The sequence below is a fragment of the Alligator sinensis genome, unplaced genomic scaffold (genome assembly GCF_000455745.1).
Source record: "Alligator sinensis unplaced genomic scaffold, ASM45574v1 scaffold250_1, whole genome shotgun sequence".
NCBI classification, from domain to species: Eukaryota; Metazoa; Chordata; order Crocodylia; family Alligatoridae; genus Alligator; species Alligator sinensis.
In genome coordinates this window covers 3,809,998-3,824,899 of record NW_005841888.1, presented here as the reverse complement: position 1 = coordinate 3,824,899, position 14,902 = coordinate 3,809,998, and the positions used below count along the sequence as shown (strand labels likewise).

Here is a 14,902-nt window from a genome sequence, read left to right as displayed (position 1 = left end):
TCCCTAGAGGTCTTTAATAACCTGAACCAAATTCCTAGCTCTGAACAGCATCTAACCTTGCAAAAGGCCAGATCTGGAGCCAGTCTTACCAATTCAGACCTCTCTCTTAATCCTGCCAACATTTGTACTTCATTCATTAAATAAATCTTGTTTCCTTTGTGTTAAATAGCTGTCCGTGATCGTATGGTACCACCACCACCACCGCCCCACCACCTGTATGCCAAAGCTAACACTTCATCTTCTATCTTCCTCCACTGGGGAAAACCTGCGTTCACGTCTGCGCAAGTTGTCAATTACACCATCCGTTGTAACCCCGTGGGGCTGCAGAATGCATCTCTAGTCCTCTACCTTCAAACGTATGTACAATTTGGCTAATTATTCTTAGTTCCTCATTCCCAAATGCCTTGCTTTCTTTTCTCTTTCCCATCTTCCTGCATCTTTTAATTACCACCTACTGGAACACCTTATCTCCACCTGTTGGGACAGTGCTGCTGCCTGTTCTAACTTGTAGGTTGTCAGGAGGTGCTGTTAGACTGCTTTAGCTCTTCTTCTTTGACGCTCAGGATTACCTCACTACATTCTGCCATCACAAAGGACAGGGCATCCAGTTCTAGCCCTGCTCTATGACAGGGCTGTCCAACTGGTAGCCTGGGTGCTACATGCAGCCAGTGAGAGGTTAATTTGGAGCCCCTTGGTTCCTTCAGGGCCGCTGCTCCCATTGCTCTGGCTGCTTCAGCAGCAACCAGGGTCTCCAGGCTTCCCCTCCCACCTCTGGCTTCCAATTCCCTCCCCTACCTCAGTGGGCAGGGTGGCACAGCATGCCCTGTGGTACTGGGGTAGTGTGTGGCTGTGGGTGCCTGTGCAGTGTGGTGTAGTGAGGGTGTCACAGCCAGAGAGATGAGTGGGGGCCTAGGTGTAGGGGGGGTCACCTATGTGGTGTGCGGCTCAGACATCCTATTGTTTACGCTGGTGTGGCCTGTGTGACATGCAGCCCTCACTGCTCAGTTCACAAGGCATGTAGCCTTCCAGCCACGTAGAAGTTGGGCAGCCCTGCTCTGTGGTATAGCCAGATCAATGGGATGAGTTTGTGCTTTTGAGCCATGTAAAGTTTAAGCTGTTCTCCATCTGAAGAGAGAGACTTGGAAGACCATAAAGGAGTGAAAGGGATGTTTCATTCATAGATGAACTGGGTGAGGATAATACATGGTCTTTTTATCTGATCACAGGATTGGAAGCCAGGGTTCCTTAGATTTAAGGCCTGATTCTGCTATTCTGTGGATTTTAGAGCATCTCTAAGTGCACAGAGGTATTGTAGCATTATGTTAAGCAACCTGTACAGCAGAGTGGGAATTAGAGCCAGTTGTGTGGCAGGAGTTGTCTTCTGTGAGGACAGTCCACACATCACTGAGAAGTGCCGAGGGAGGGGATTCTCTCTAAACGTTACCTCTCCAACTCGATGGGGTGGGGACGCTGTGTACTAGCTGGCCTTCAGACATGTTCCTATCGTGGCAGGGTTGAACTGATAAGCATCAGTCATTGGCACACTTGGTGACCCCAGAGGTTCATCTGGATGAGCTAATCAACCATGTTTTCACTTACATGGGTTTTTTATTCATCTTTATAGGTCAGAAACTCACATGCTGGTACAAGGTCTAGAGCCAAAAACAATGTATGAGTTTGCAGTTCGATTGCATGTGGATCAGCTGTCTAGTCCCTGGAGTCCTGTAGTTTACCATACCACACTTCCAGAAGGTAAGAACATTAGGAAAGAGTCAGTTCTGATGCTGTTTTAAAAATAGTTTTCATGTTTGTTGCCCTCTATTATTATTATTATTATTATTATTATTATTACTACTACTACTACTACTATTTTCTTAAGTGGTGTGTGGAATTTTGTTTTCAATACTTTCCCAAGTTATTTTGATATTTGTTTCTCTTTAGTGAGGAAGTACAGAAAAGCAGTGAGAAGGATAAGCCACATACCTTTAGAGCTGTGAAACTGCATATACATTTTGACAGAGAAGCTGTAGCTAATAGTGCACAAAACAAAACTTGCTTCCTCTGCAAATGACATTTAAATTATAACACCATTAATAAGAACTTAAAAATAGCATGCTAAAGGGACACTGTCATTTTTAACCCATATATAAAAAAAATCTTTTTCTGTGTACCCAAAACTTAAATTTATAAAAACTGCAGAGATGTTAAAAATCCAGTTTCTTTTTTATTGCTTTAGCAGCTTATTTCTCAATTCACATTTCTGGCAGCTTGGGCTATGAACATCTATAATGAATTCAGTTTCATGTCCTAAGTGTTGCAGTCGGGGATGCTCATATTAATGGGAATTGCTGATCTGTTTATAAATAACAGTTTACATTGGACTTGAAACAAAAATCATGATTTTAGTAATTTGATTTCAGTGATCCAAATATGATTCCATAAAATGGTAAACTCAAATTGGAGTTGAAAAGAAAGTATCTTTTGAGGACAGCAGTGTGTGTTTTCCCAGCTGTTTACTTGGGAGTTAACTGTAGCCATTAAGAGTGACATTAGGATTTGCAAATTTTTTTTGTAAAATAGCTCAGTGTATGTGAATTAATAACCATAATAATAGTGTTCCTGTTCTTGCAGCTCCATCTGGCCCTCCAGTTGGAGTGAAGGTGACTTTGATAGAAGATGATACTGCTTTGGTTTCCTGGAAGCCCCCTGATGGTCCTGAAACTGTTGTTACTCGCTATACTATCCTCTATGCATCCAGAAAGGCTTGGATTGCTGGAGAATGGCAAGTGCTACACAAAGAAGGTAAACTGTAACTATTAGTTCTAGGGTTGGAAAAGCAATGATAACCGTTCAACAGAAGTAGAAATAACAAAACATCCTATATGAGGAGGGACCTACTGAATTCACAGTGGAAGTGGGCTGGGTGGCAGCTCCTTTAATTTTGCAGGTTTCTCTGTGCACCTCCCCACTGCCGATTTGGCAGAGGGGCCCTGCCACTCACTCCTGATCAGAAGGGAGGCAGAAACCATGATTTTTAAAATGGTGCTGTTTTTGCCTCCCAGCCAGTCAGCAACAATCAACAAGGCCACCAGGGCCCCTCAGCCAATCAGCAGCAGGGAAGGGGGAGTAGGGGAACCTGCAAGATTAAAGGAGTTGCTGTGCAGCCCACTTCTATTGTGAATCCCTGTGTATGAGCAAGAAAAACAAAGTGCTACGGATGTTCATGGGAATACCTTGATAGTTCTGCTGTGATATTTGGATGAGAATCATTTGCTGCTTTGTGGTGGGTAAACACTTAAAACTGGTAAAGAGGAGCTCTCTACTGCTTCACAGCTCAGCTGGTTCAAATAAATTGAAACGCTCCATAAATCCAGTGACACCTGATTTAATTTTAGTTCCACTGTAGCGATGGTAGTGGAGTTTGTTTTTCAGGGTAGTCCTGCAGGTCTCCTGAATACTGTATTGCTCATAAAAGTGCTTTTATGAATATGGCATGGCAGGTCCTTTGTTTGTCTTTCATTGACTATAGATCTAATTTGTCCAGGTTTTATTTATAAACACTGTAAGCTGTTTTTCCCCTCTGTGAGCTTAGTGTGCCATCCAAACATCAAGTTTTCTGGTTTTTCATGTTGCCCCTCTCTACCATTGGAACCTCAAATAACTGGTATATAGCTAGTCCTTGGTGCCTCCTGAGCCTGGTGGGGCACCCACAGAAGCCAGTGTTGGGGACAGGGCTGGCAAGCACTCGCATAAGCCACCGCTGGTGGGGGTGGCACTGTCAGGGGGACACATGCCCGCCCCCGCCCCTCAACACACACCCTCCTCACCAATCACCTATGACCAGAAGTTTTCTTGTTCCCCCTCAAGAAACTTGGAAAAAATAGTCCTCTTGTAAATGGTTGTCACATCTCATTGTCCTCACTGATTGTAAAGCCAAGTTTACCTCAATGATGATGGATGCTTCTTCAGGAGACGGACACAGCCCTGTTGAGAATATGGGGAGATGAGAGCCATTTATAAAAATGGCTTGTCTTCATGGAAACCTCAGTAGTGGAATATTATTTGTCTGTTGCTAGTTAAAGTATAAATAAAGTAGACTTGTGATACAAATTTGAGGGGAATACAGAGGGAAGGTTGGGAAGTTCTTTGGCAGGAAATTTGTAATAGTAAGATTTTTTTTTTCAATATGTTAATTTTGTTGAGAAGAGCTAGTCAAAGGTAAGGCCTGTCACTAATTTACTTCCATGCTAGCCTTAGGTGGAAGATTCCCAGATGTTAAAAAGATTAAGTTCTTCCTCAGGCTTCACAGATATATATTAAGTGATTCTGAGGATATTTAGCCATTCTGTCACATTGAAGAAAACCTTTATTTTTACTGATCTGGGGCCAACAAGAGCAGAGTTTGAAAGACCACTATAATTTGTTGCTGATTTGCAGTGTGAAGTATCTTCCTTTTCCCCCTTCCCGTTTCCAAGCTCTCTTTAAGTGGATCAAAAGTTGCAGCCTTAACATGCTTGTGCTGTAAATCAGCACAAACAGCTTAGTTATTTTACCGATAAAATTGATTTGAAAGAAGCTGGTGGGAAAGAAGCTCTAATGCAAGCTGACCTTTTGTTGCCCTTACTTGTGCTAAATGTTACAGTTCCTTTGGTTCCAGATAACTCACATTTTACTTCAGATGACTTTAGCTAACAGATGTTTATGGAGTTTTGTTTATATATGGAAGAGCTGAAGTAACTTTTGATGTATTTTCCTTTTTTTCCAACTGTATTATCTTTCCTTACACAAAATGACCTTGTATTTCATACATTCCCATCATACTATAAATGGTGACCTCTGAAACTGATTTGAATGGTTTGGATTGACTTCTTGGAAGTTGAAGAATAGGGATAGATCAATCATAAAGTAGTCATCATTTTGGAAAGAAAAATAATGTACATACACTGGCACAGAGAAGAATTAGCTTTTAAAAGGTAATTGGAACTTTAAGCAACCATTCAGTTCTTATGCAGGCAAAATTCTCCTCAGTTTTAATGGGGGCTCTGCCAGTAAAAGGACTGCAATCCTATTTATAGTTTAATCTGTTCTTTGCCTGCATGTGAGAGATATTCCCTGTAATATTTTTCTTAGGTGCCTTGTTTAAATACCCTGTAATTACCATATTTAGCCAAATCCAAGACTACTTCAAATTTAAGATGACCCTCCCAATATTTATGTAATTCCATGTATGGAATTCCATTCATGTAAATCCATGTATATCAGAGAGTTGTCTTAAATTCATGCCTCCCAACTCTGCATTGGGAGAGCAATGGCAGGGGGGGCAAGTATTGAGGAAAGCAGCAGCTGGGAGGCAGGTACTTGTATGCTATTAATTGCTAATGAGAATATGAATGCTGTGCTCTCTTTTCCAAACAAGATTCAAAGGAGCTAAATCTCTTCTTATATCTAGATTTCAGTAAGTTTCTACATTATTTGCCTAACTGATATTTATTTTTAATAAAATCTTTTAATAGGAGCAATAACTATGGCTTTGCTGGAGAATCTTGTGGCTGGTAATGTCTACCTTGTTAAAATAGCAGCATCCAATGAGGTGGGAGAAGGACCTTTTTCGAATGCAGTGGAACTTGCTGTCCTGCCAAAGGAGACATCAGAGTCCAATCAGAGACCTAAACGTTTAGATTCGGCAGATGCCACAGGTCAGTAATAGTGTTTATCTAATACTAGCCAATTGCCCATCAGAAATGATGGGGGGGGGGTGCAGCAGGAACAGAACGCTGCCACCCACCACCCTGTGCCGCTGCCGTCTCCCAGAACAAGGTCGGGGAACCTTGCCTTGCTGTCTCCTCTGTCCCCTCAGCCAGTACTCCGTGCCACTGGCGGGGGGTGAGGGGGGTGGGACATGAGGTCAGTGCTGCTGGCTTCACCCCCCCCTGGTCCCTGCTGTCATGGTGGTGTGCGCTACCTCCTGTCCGGAATGCTGTTGGAGCACTCTGATTGGTTGTTTCAGACATCCAAGAGTGCAAATAAAGCACTATGGACAGACAGACTAAGGCTTTAATAATATTAGAATATTAAAAGCTACCAAAGAAAAGACCTGCGACTGGTGTCATCCAGTGACTGTTTCCTGGACCAGCTCAGGCTTTTGGTGTGAGGCAGCCTTTCCACTTAGAGAACCTTTGGAATTTTGTGCCCCAGTCCATACAGTTTCTGGTTTCAGTTTTTCTCAGTTCAAAGACAATGTAGAGTTGAAATTATCCTTGTCCTGAATGCCATTTGCTTAATTATCAGCATATTTACTTGTACTTTGCTAGTCAGGGATGACTTTTATTTAACATGAGACGTTAATGTCATGGAGTCCATTAGGATAAGAGACTATCTCGGAAACAAGATGGCTTCCCAAGCAGCTGCGTGGAAATGGAATCTGGTTCTCAGTTCTTTGGACCTATGAGTCATTGCTTACCTTCATTTGTCTTTGCCTAGGATGGCATTCCTCTTACGGTTCTCCCACTGGAAACCTGCCTAGATGCGTTACAGCTGAAGATTGTTTCAGTAACTTCTCAATACAGGAACAGAGCTACAAAGTTGCCCTCTTCTGTCACTGAGTAGACATTTACCTGGATGAGTTAATCTACATTTAGTAGATTATTCTAAAACTATTAAAATGAAAAAGCTGGTAATTTTTCAGAGATGTCTGTGTGTGCTAACCTTTTTGATATTTTGCCTTTAGTGAGCCAGAAAATAGAGGATCTCAATCAATTCTCTCCTGCCCCTGAAAGTCGGTGACAGTTTTCCCAGAGAAAACACTGAATAAAAATCGTTAGGGCCTTAGGACTTAGTCTAATATGCGTATGATAACCAAATGAAAAACAAGTTAATGAAACCACCAAAGTTAAAAAGCTCGAATTTCATAAGCCTAATATTCAAAGTGTTTGTTCCAACAGAAATGTAAAAATGTATAATAGCAAAGATCTGCAAAAGAGTGTTTAAAGGAAAAATGTCAATATTACTGTGGCTGTAACTGCATTTATTCTCAGGAATACATAAGGGGTGACTCTAAGTCTAAGTGCCGTGTGACTCTTTTTATAATGCAGCTTATTCTGGCTATTATCACTTGGACCAGAAATCAATGACTGGCATTGTTGTTGGAGTGTGTATAGCCCTGACCTGTATTCTTATCTGCATCCTGATTTTGATTTACCGCAGTAAAGCCAGGTAAGTTTTCATTGTGGAAGATGTAAGTACTTTCTAAAAGTACTGCTCCTTTGTGAAACCAGGCAGTCAGAGACCTCTCATTCCATCTGAGAGTGTACTCTCCTACCACAAAGTGTTCAGCCTCACTTTACACGGTCGTACCATTGATGAGTATCATTCCAGGTGCCATGTTTCTGTCCCCGTCCTTTACCTAGCTCCTTTCTGTAATGGAGGGGGTAGGAGGCACAGAGAGGAGTTAATGCTGCTTGAAGAGTTAGTAATCTAGTTAGTAATCATATTTTCAAATGGAAATCCCCATGATTCAGAGATGTCTCTGCAATATTTTTCAGCAGCTCCCCCTGATCTACATTGTAGCCTGCCCAGTCCCAGTCAACAGAGACTCAACCCCACAGTATTCCTGGGGAGGAGCTCCTGCAAACTCGGGTTATAAAGAACTCAGAAGTGGACTTCAGTTATATTTGCTTCAGTTGCTTTGCACAACGGTCACAAGCTGGCAGAGGGTAGATTCGGACTAGACATCAGGAGGCACGACTTCACAGGGTGGCTAGGACCTGGAACCAACTTCCAAGCGAAGTGGTGCTGGCTCCTACCCTGGGGGTCTTTAAGAAGAGGTTAGATGAACACCTTGCTGGGGTCGTTTGACCCCAGTACTTTTTCCTGCCATGGCAGGGGGTTGGACTTGATGATCTGCTCAGGTCCCTTCCGGCCCTACCAACTATGAAACTATGCGCGGGTGGAGGTCACTCTCCAGCCCATATCATTAACTGCTGTGTGAATTAGGCCCGCAAGTTTGGAGCTTGGGGATTTTTAAGTTACTCTGCTTTTTTATGAAGTGTTCCAGTTGAGCATAAATGATCTCATGCTTTTCTCACAGTAGAGCCAGACTGCAGTGAGAGAGTAGTTAAGGTGCCTCACTACAGTTCTAGAGATGCAAGTTTGAGTATGATTCCAAACTGACATCAAAGACTCCCTCTAGGCACCCCAACTGTAAGTAGGTACCTAATGATTTGTGCTGGAGTGTCAAAGGCAGTCAGATATAATACTAACTGCGTCACTTCTTTCTGTGCAATTGGCTATAGACACTGATGCACTTTAATCATGCTGCTCCAATGGGCTGTTTGGCCCAGGAGACCCTTAGACTATTTTTTATCCCACAGTTTAGGAGAGGGTTGTTTTTAGCCATACTTGGGTACCAGAACAGCCTTGTTCTCTTAACTGTTTATTCTTCCTAGATAATGTTATTAATCATAGGAAATGTTCTTTCATTATAAACTCAGAGCCTGCACATTGTGGTTTACTAGGGGAATATGGTGTTATTGTAAATTGATCTTATGTATTTCTTCCATGGGCCAATTATATTCCTGATTAATATTGCACAGGAAAACATCTGCTCCTAAACCTGTGCAGCAAGGTAGTGACCAGCTATCACATACCAGCATCTTGTTAGCCAGTGCTAATGAGGCAGGGAAGAGTATTGAAGGAATTGCAGAGAATGAAGAATCCTTACTGCCAATGATAGTGGGGAACAACTTCCTTGATGCTAAGGTAATGTGAGCCTCATTTTGCTTCTAAGGTAGAAATATTACTATGGAAACAATTGACAGACTTTGTGACCTTCTTCCTTCATTGAAATATGTTCATCAATAGCAATAATCAGCATTCAGAAGTGGGACAACCTCAACTATTGCAATGCAATGGCATTGCTAAACTGCGTAAAGTCTGCCTGAATACGTATGCTGTGTGCTAAAGAGTGCCAGGTTCTGACTTTAGCAATATGTGAGGGTGAGAGTCTATAGCTCAAAATGCCCTGTCCCTTTAGGGACACATCCAGATGAACATGGACATTTGTTTCATATGCAGCACCGCACATTATGGTGCGGTGCTGCATACCACATGTCTGTGCTTGTCTGGTTGCAGCCTAGGTGTCTCATGAGTTCTATTGTAGACATCCAGTGACAGGGAGAGAGAGGGTTTGTAAACAAATCTTAAGTCCCACTAAGTTCAATACCCTAACCAGCATTACTTATATAGCTGTTAAGTTATGGACAGATGAACAAATTATAGCAGGTTAAAAGGGTAGGTTGAACTTGCCACATATCAGCTGCTCTGATGTTTCTGTTTATGATGTAGAGCTTGGATGGAGGAATTCCAGGTATCAAAGGCACAGGGAAAGCAATTGTGCTTGGGCATTTTGTGCATATTAGACCACAGAAAGCAAATGAGTGGACAGACTTAATTCAGTCCCTTTGTCATTCCTGAGCTGCTAATGGGAATAAACAGGATGTGTGACCAGTGAGCTGTACTTTTTTTTTAAAAACCTCTTACCAGTATGGTTTAATAAAACAATATACTCTGTCTCTGTTTTAGGGGGGGACCGATCTGATTATTAACAGTTATGGCCCTGTCACAAAGACCAGCTACAAGAAAAGGTGGCTATTCTTCCAAGATTCAAAGAAGGTGAAGGCGGAGGAGGTAACCTACCCAAATGAGTGTGAACAGGCAAGCCCTAGGATAATGTTATATTGTTACCAGAAAGGAGGGTTAGACTTGTAGTTATTTAAACACATTAGGTATAGGTTAGCTTTCATAAGAATGATTTCTAAACCTTCGTGATGATGGTATTCTATCTTCTTATAAATTCAAGTGGAGAATTTATTTTTTATTTCCTCTCCTAAACTGCTGTGCAATGTTGCTCTATACAGTTAAGCAGTTGTTCTGCTTAAGCTAAAATTGGTTGCACTTTGTGAACGAGTAAAAGATTTTCTACATTGTAGCTGCAAAGTGCTCGATAGATGAAATTAAATAATCCTCTCGCTATCCTGAAAATGGTTGGTAAATAAGTAGTAATATCTCTATGTGTACAGGAGGAAATTACTGTAGTTACTTGAATCTAAGTAGACCCTGATTTATACATTTGTTAAAATTTCCCAGGTATAGAATCTAATTATTGGAGGGTTATCTTAAATTCATCCTCCCCACTGCTACAGCAGGGAAAATAGTGGCTGGGAGGATCAGGTGGCTGCCGAGGGTGGGGGCTCAGGGGACCCCTTGCCCTCTGCATCCCCCACTTCTTCCCCCTGCAGCCTTCCTGCCCTTATCCCTCTGCCACTAGCACCCCCCTCACCCTCACTTCCCCACAGCCTCTGTTTGCTCCCCTCTCCCTACTTGCCATTCTCTGCCTCTTGCACCCTTCCCCTTACTGTTAGACCAGGGATAGGCAAATACGGCCCACAGGCCAGATCTGGCTCACCAAAGGATTTTGTCCAGCCCAGAACAGGTCCCTTGATCCAGGTGTGGGGGGCAGCTAGAGCCATGGTGCATGTGGCTGGTCCTACCACCCCCCAGTGTGCAGCTGGGTTGGGGCATTGTGGCAGCCAGACTCACTTCCTGGCAGCCCCCGCAGAGGCGGTTCCTTCCAGCTGACATTGCCAGTCTCCACTGCTGCTGCCGGCCCTAGCCCCACTGCCCAGGCACCCCGGCCTGTCTGCCCCTCACCCACTGTCTGGGACACTGGACAGAGCAGGTGGGTGGGGTCTCCATGGAGACTGGCCCGGGAACTGCACGAAAAGGGTGTGCTCAGCTAAGTGGATGGGATGAGGCCAGGGGAAGTCGGGGAGCAGCGTCAGGGAGCAGGGTGGGACTGGGGCTGGGACTAGGACGGTGCCAGCACAGGGCTGGGGCGCAGGGCAGAGCCATGATCCTCTGCCTGCACATCCCTTTGACAAGTGCCAGTTTCACGGGCAGGGTTGTGCTGTAAGTGGATCGCAGCTCTGCCTCAAGCCCTGGCCCCTGCACTATCACAGCCCCGCGATCCTGATGCCAGCCCCAGCCCTGCCCACCTGTCCCGCTCATGGATGCTGCTCCCCACCTGCTTGCAACCCCATCCCATCCACCCAGTCAGGTGCCCCACCTGTGCACGTCCTGGCCAGTCTCCGTGGAGACAACGCGGGGCCAGTGCTAGGGCCCGGGACAACCAAATCTGCTACCTGTGTGCCCCTGCAATGGGCACCAGTTCCTTGGGCAGGGGCATGCAGGTAGCAGATCTTGGCTCTGCCCTGGGCCCCAGCACTGATTGGCTGGGCAGGGGACAGTTTCCATGTGCTCCATGCCAGGAAGGGAACCCAATTGAAGCTGACCTGAAAGGAAGTGTGGGGGTTGAACAAAAGCTGCAGAGGAGAAATGGAGCAGGGGCAAGAGGCTGCTCAGGGCCAGAGTCAGAGCTGCAGCAGCCGCCTGCCCCCTCCTCCATTTTGTACGTGCATCTGAGATGAGGGGCTTTTCTCCTTATGCTGATTGGGGGGAAAAATCTCATCTTGTATTCAGGTAAATACCATAGAATTAGAGCTAGGACTGGAAGTCAGGAATGAATAGCTCCTCTGATGGTGCTCTGACTATACTTCTTGGGATAAAACAGAGTGTAAAATAGTCAAGTCACTAGACCAAAGCCCCAGCTAATGTAAATCCACGTAGCCATGCCAGTTTATACTTGAGGATTTGTGCCAGCCAGACTCACTTCCTGGCAGCCCCCGCAGAGGCGGTTCCTTCCAGCTGACATTGCCAGTCTCCACTGCTGCTGCCGGCCCTAGCCCCACTGCCCAGGCACCCCGGCCTGTCTGCCCCTCACCCACTGTCTGGGACACTGGACAGAGCAGGTGGGTGGGGTCTCCATGGAGACTGGCCCGGGAACTGCACGAAAAGGGTGTGCTCAGCTAAGTGGATGGGATGAGGCCAGGGGAAGTCGGGGAGCAGCGTCAGGGAGCAGGGTGGGACTGGGGCTGGGACTAGGACGGTGCCAGCACAGGGCTGGGGCGCAGGGCAGAGCCATGATCCTCTGCCTGCACATCCCTTTGACAAGTGCCAGTTTCACGGGCAGGGTTGTGCTGTAAGTGGATCGCAGCTCTGCCTCAAGCCCTGGCCCCTGCACTATCACAGCCCCGCGATCCTGATGCCAGCCCCAGCCCTGCCCACCTGTCCCGCTCATGGATGCTGCTCCCCACCTGCTTGCAACCCCATCCCATCCACCCAGTCAGGTGCCCCACCTGTGCACGTCCTGGCCAGTCTCCGTGGAGACAACGCGGGGCCAGTGCTAGGGCCCGGGACAACCAAATCTGCTACCTGTGTGCCCCTGCAATGGGCACCAGTTCCTTGGGCAGGGGCATGCAGGTAGCAGATCTTGGCTCTGCCCTGGGCCCCAGCACTGATTGGCTGGGCAGGGGACAGTTTCCATGTGCTCCATGCCAGGAAGGGAACCCAATTGAAGCTGACCTGAAAGGAAGTGTGGGGGTTGAACAAAAGCTGCAGAGGAGAAATGGAGCAGGGGCAAGAGGCTGCTCAGGGCCAGAGTCAGAGCTGCAGCAGCCGCCTGCCCCCTCCTCCATTTTGTACGTGCATCTGAGATGAGGGGCTTTTCTCCTTATGCTGATTGGGGGGAAAAATCTCATCTTGTATTCAGGTAAATACCATAGAATTAGAGCTAGGACTGGAAGTCAGGAATGAATAGCTCCTCTGATGGTGCTCTGACTATACTTCTTGGGATAAAACAGAGTGTAAAATAGTCAAGTCACTAGACCAAAGCCCCAGCTAATGTAAATCCACGTAGCCATGCCAGTTTATACTTGAGGATCTGGCTCATTATGCTTATTGAATCGTGACTTGCATATTCTTTCATAGTCAAGAAATATGGGATTCTCCATAAATTCATGTTCTTATACCTACCCTTCAAGCTAAAGCTTGTCCAAAGTTGGGAAGCATATTGCTATTGCATCTTTGAGCAAAATATTTACTGCCACCCTGTGAATGTTACATGAAAGAGGATCTGGGTGGGGGGGATACACAAATGTAATTTATAAAAATCAGACAGGATCCTCAATGAAAATCAGCCTCAGTTATGTGTGGTTAGCTAGAAGGGACTATTTCACCTCGTACTGGAAAGGAAACATTAGAGAGACTTGAGATTGTACCATTTCATCCTCCCCTTTAGAAGGTATTTGCAGGTTATTGTTCCCTGCTAGTGCTGTTATAGATACTTCAGCCAAATGGGGCAAGGAATTCAACAAAAAGTTCTTCATTGTCTCTGTGTAACCAAAGTTGAGTGACCACTTTCTCCCCTTGTTTTTATCCAGCCTCAAAGAAGATTTGTCCAAGCTGTGTGCTTATATCAGCCAGGCACTACTGTGCTCCTCAGTGAAGATGACTCCCCCAATTCCCCAGGCCAGCAATCTAATTTCCAGGTGCCATTCAGTATTGTAGCTGATACAGAGCATTCAGCAAACAGCGAAGGAAGCCATGAGACAGGAGACTCTGGAAGATTCTCACATGAGTCCAACGATGAAATACATCTTTCTTCAGTTATAAGTACCACCCCACCCACGTCTGGTTCTTTTGTAGGCAGTGACTCAGGTGTGAATGTGAACCCTGTCTTGAGTAACTGCAGAGAGCCTCCTGTGCCATTAGCTACTGATCACAGTCCTACCTCATCTCTTCAGAAACAGTCCACGGCACAAAATTGACATACCCATCCTGATAGAAATGCCAGACATCCTTGCTGTGTATGTCTGTTCGAAGGACAATGAACAGGGAGCCAAAGTTTATTGTGGGAAGCCTGACAACCCATCAGGTGATCCCATATTTCTGGTGAATGTGTTTTGGTTTTGTTTGTATTTTTTTTAAACTCACTCATTTTGAATGTTCAATGGGTAACAATGTGAAAGGACAGTGAAGATTTCTGACCAGAGTAAAAAAATTATCACTGGAGCAAAGGGAAGGCTGTTGGCCCCTTTGCTGACTATCTACCTCAGTTTGCCAAGTGGTGAACTCTGAACAACTGCTTTACCTCATTTTTGTTTATAGTTGGTTTCAGCTACATAACAGATGATACTTCCTAGTAGTTTTTTTTTTTCTTTTTTGGCTGTGTGTGTGTGTTTTTGTGTGCGTGTGCATGAGTGATCAAAGGAGTTGTATAGGTAGATGAACAACTGTTTAGCTGAAGCTCTGACTTTAAAAAGAGGGAACCCTGGGAGGATAAAATATGAATCAACTCCATGGACCTAAGATTTAAATGAGGAAAATAATAGGACTGTTATGCATCAGTATGGGATTAATGGAGTATATTCTTTAAAAGATACAGTAGATACCCATAACAAGTTTTTAAAAAGTAACTGGACATGCCTTTTGGGCCTTTTGATTGTTATAGCCACAAAAGCCCCAGTCTGCCTAGGACAGTGCCTTTTCCATACAATCTTGTTCCAGCCATTGCTTTCAGGATGTATACTACATTCATAGGGCCCTAGGATATGCTGGGTTCCCTACAAAATTATAACATTGCCCCTTTATTGGAGATTAAATGCTAGAAAGCTTAGTGAAATGAATTAGAATTCAGCTTTCCAGTCAGCTTGGAACAAAGTGAAAAATGTCTAAAAGAATACACACAATAGACAGTAATGCTAAATATTCCAGTACCCTAGTACTTCATAGCAACGGTGCCTTTCATTATATATTATAAAATTACTGCTTTGCCTTATGCCTTCTTAATATTCATAAAGTTGCTTCGGAGTACAAAAAGTTGCCTTAAATGCTGCTTAGAACTTATGGATAAATTGTATTGTCAGGTTAGCATCCATAGTTCATTTTTACCTAGTGTTTGAGTGCCAATAAGTGTTTGTAGCACTGCAGCATGTCTCAGAGCCGTTGT

General features: G+C 44.6%; 1 protein-coding gene across 1 annotated transcript in view; it reads left to right on the top strand.

Annotated features, from left to right (window-relative positions):
* The window catches only part of PRTG (protogenin), a 160,851-nt gene extending 146,215 nt beyond the window's left edge, over positions 1 to 14,636 (top strand). Inside the window, exons 14-21 of the mRNA XM_006017983.3 lie at positions 170 to 356; positions 1,625 to 1,752; positions 2,632 to 2,802; positions 5,514 to 5,696; positions 7,092 to 7,212; positions 8,592 to 8,757; positions 9,580 to 9,684; positions 13,335 to 14,636. Coding sequence (XP_006018045.1) covers positions 170 to 356; positions 1,625 to 1,752; positions 2,632 to 2,802; positions 5,514 to 5,696; positions 7,092 to 7,212; positions 8,592 to 8,757; positions 9,580 to 9,684; positions 13,335 to 13,721 — 1,448 coding nt within the window. The 3' untranslated portion in view covers positions 13,722 to 14,636. The remainder of the gene's footprint in view (positions 1 to 169; positions 357 to 1,624; positions 1,753 to 2,631; positions 2,803 to 5,513; positions 5,697 to 7,091; positions 7,213 to 8,591; positions 8,758 to 9,579; positions 9,685 to 13,334) is intronic.
* Positions 14,637 to 14,902: the final 266 nt, after the last annotated feature.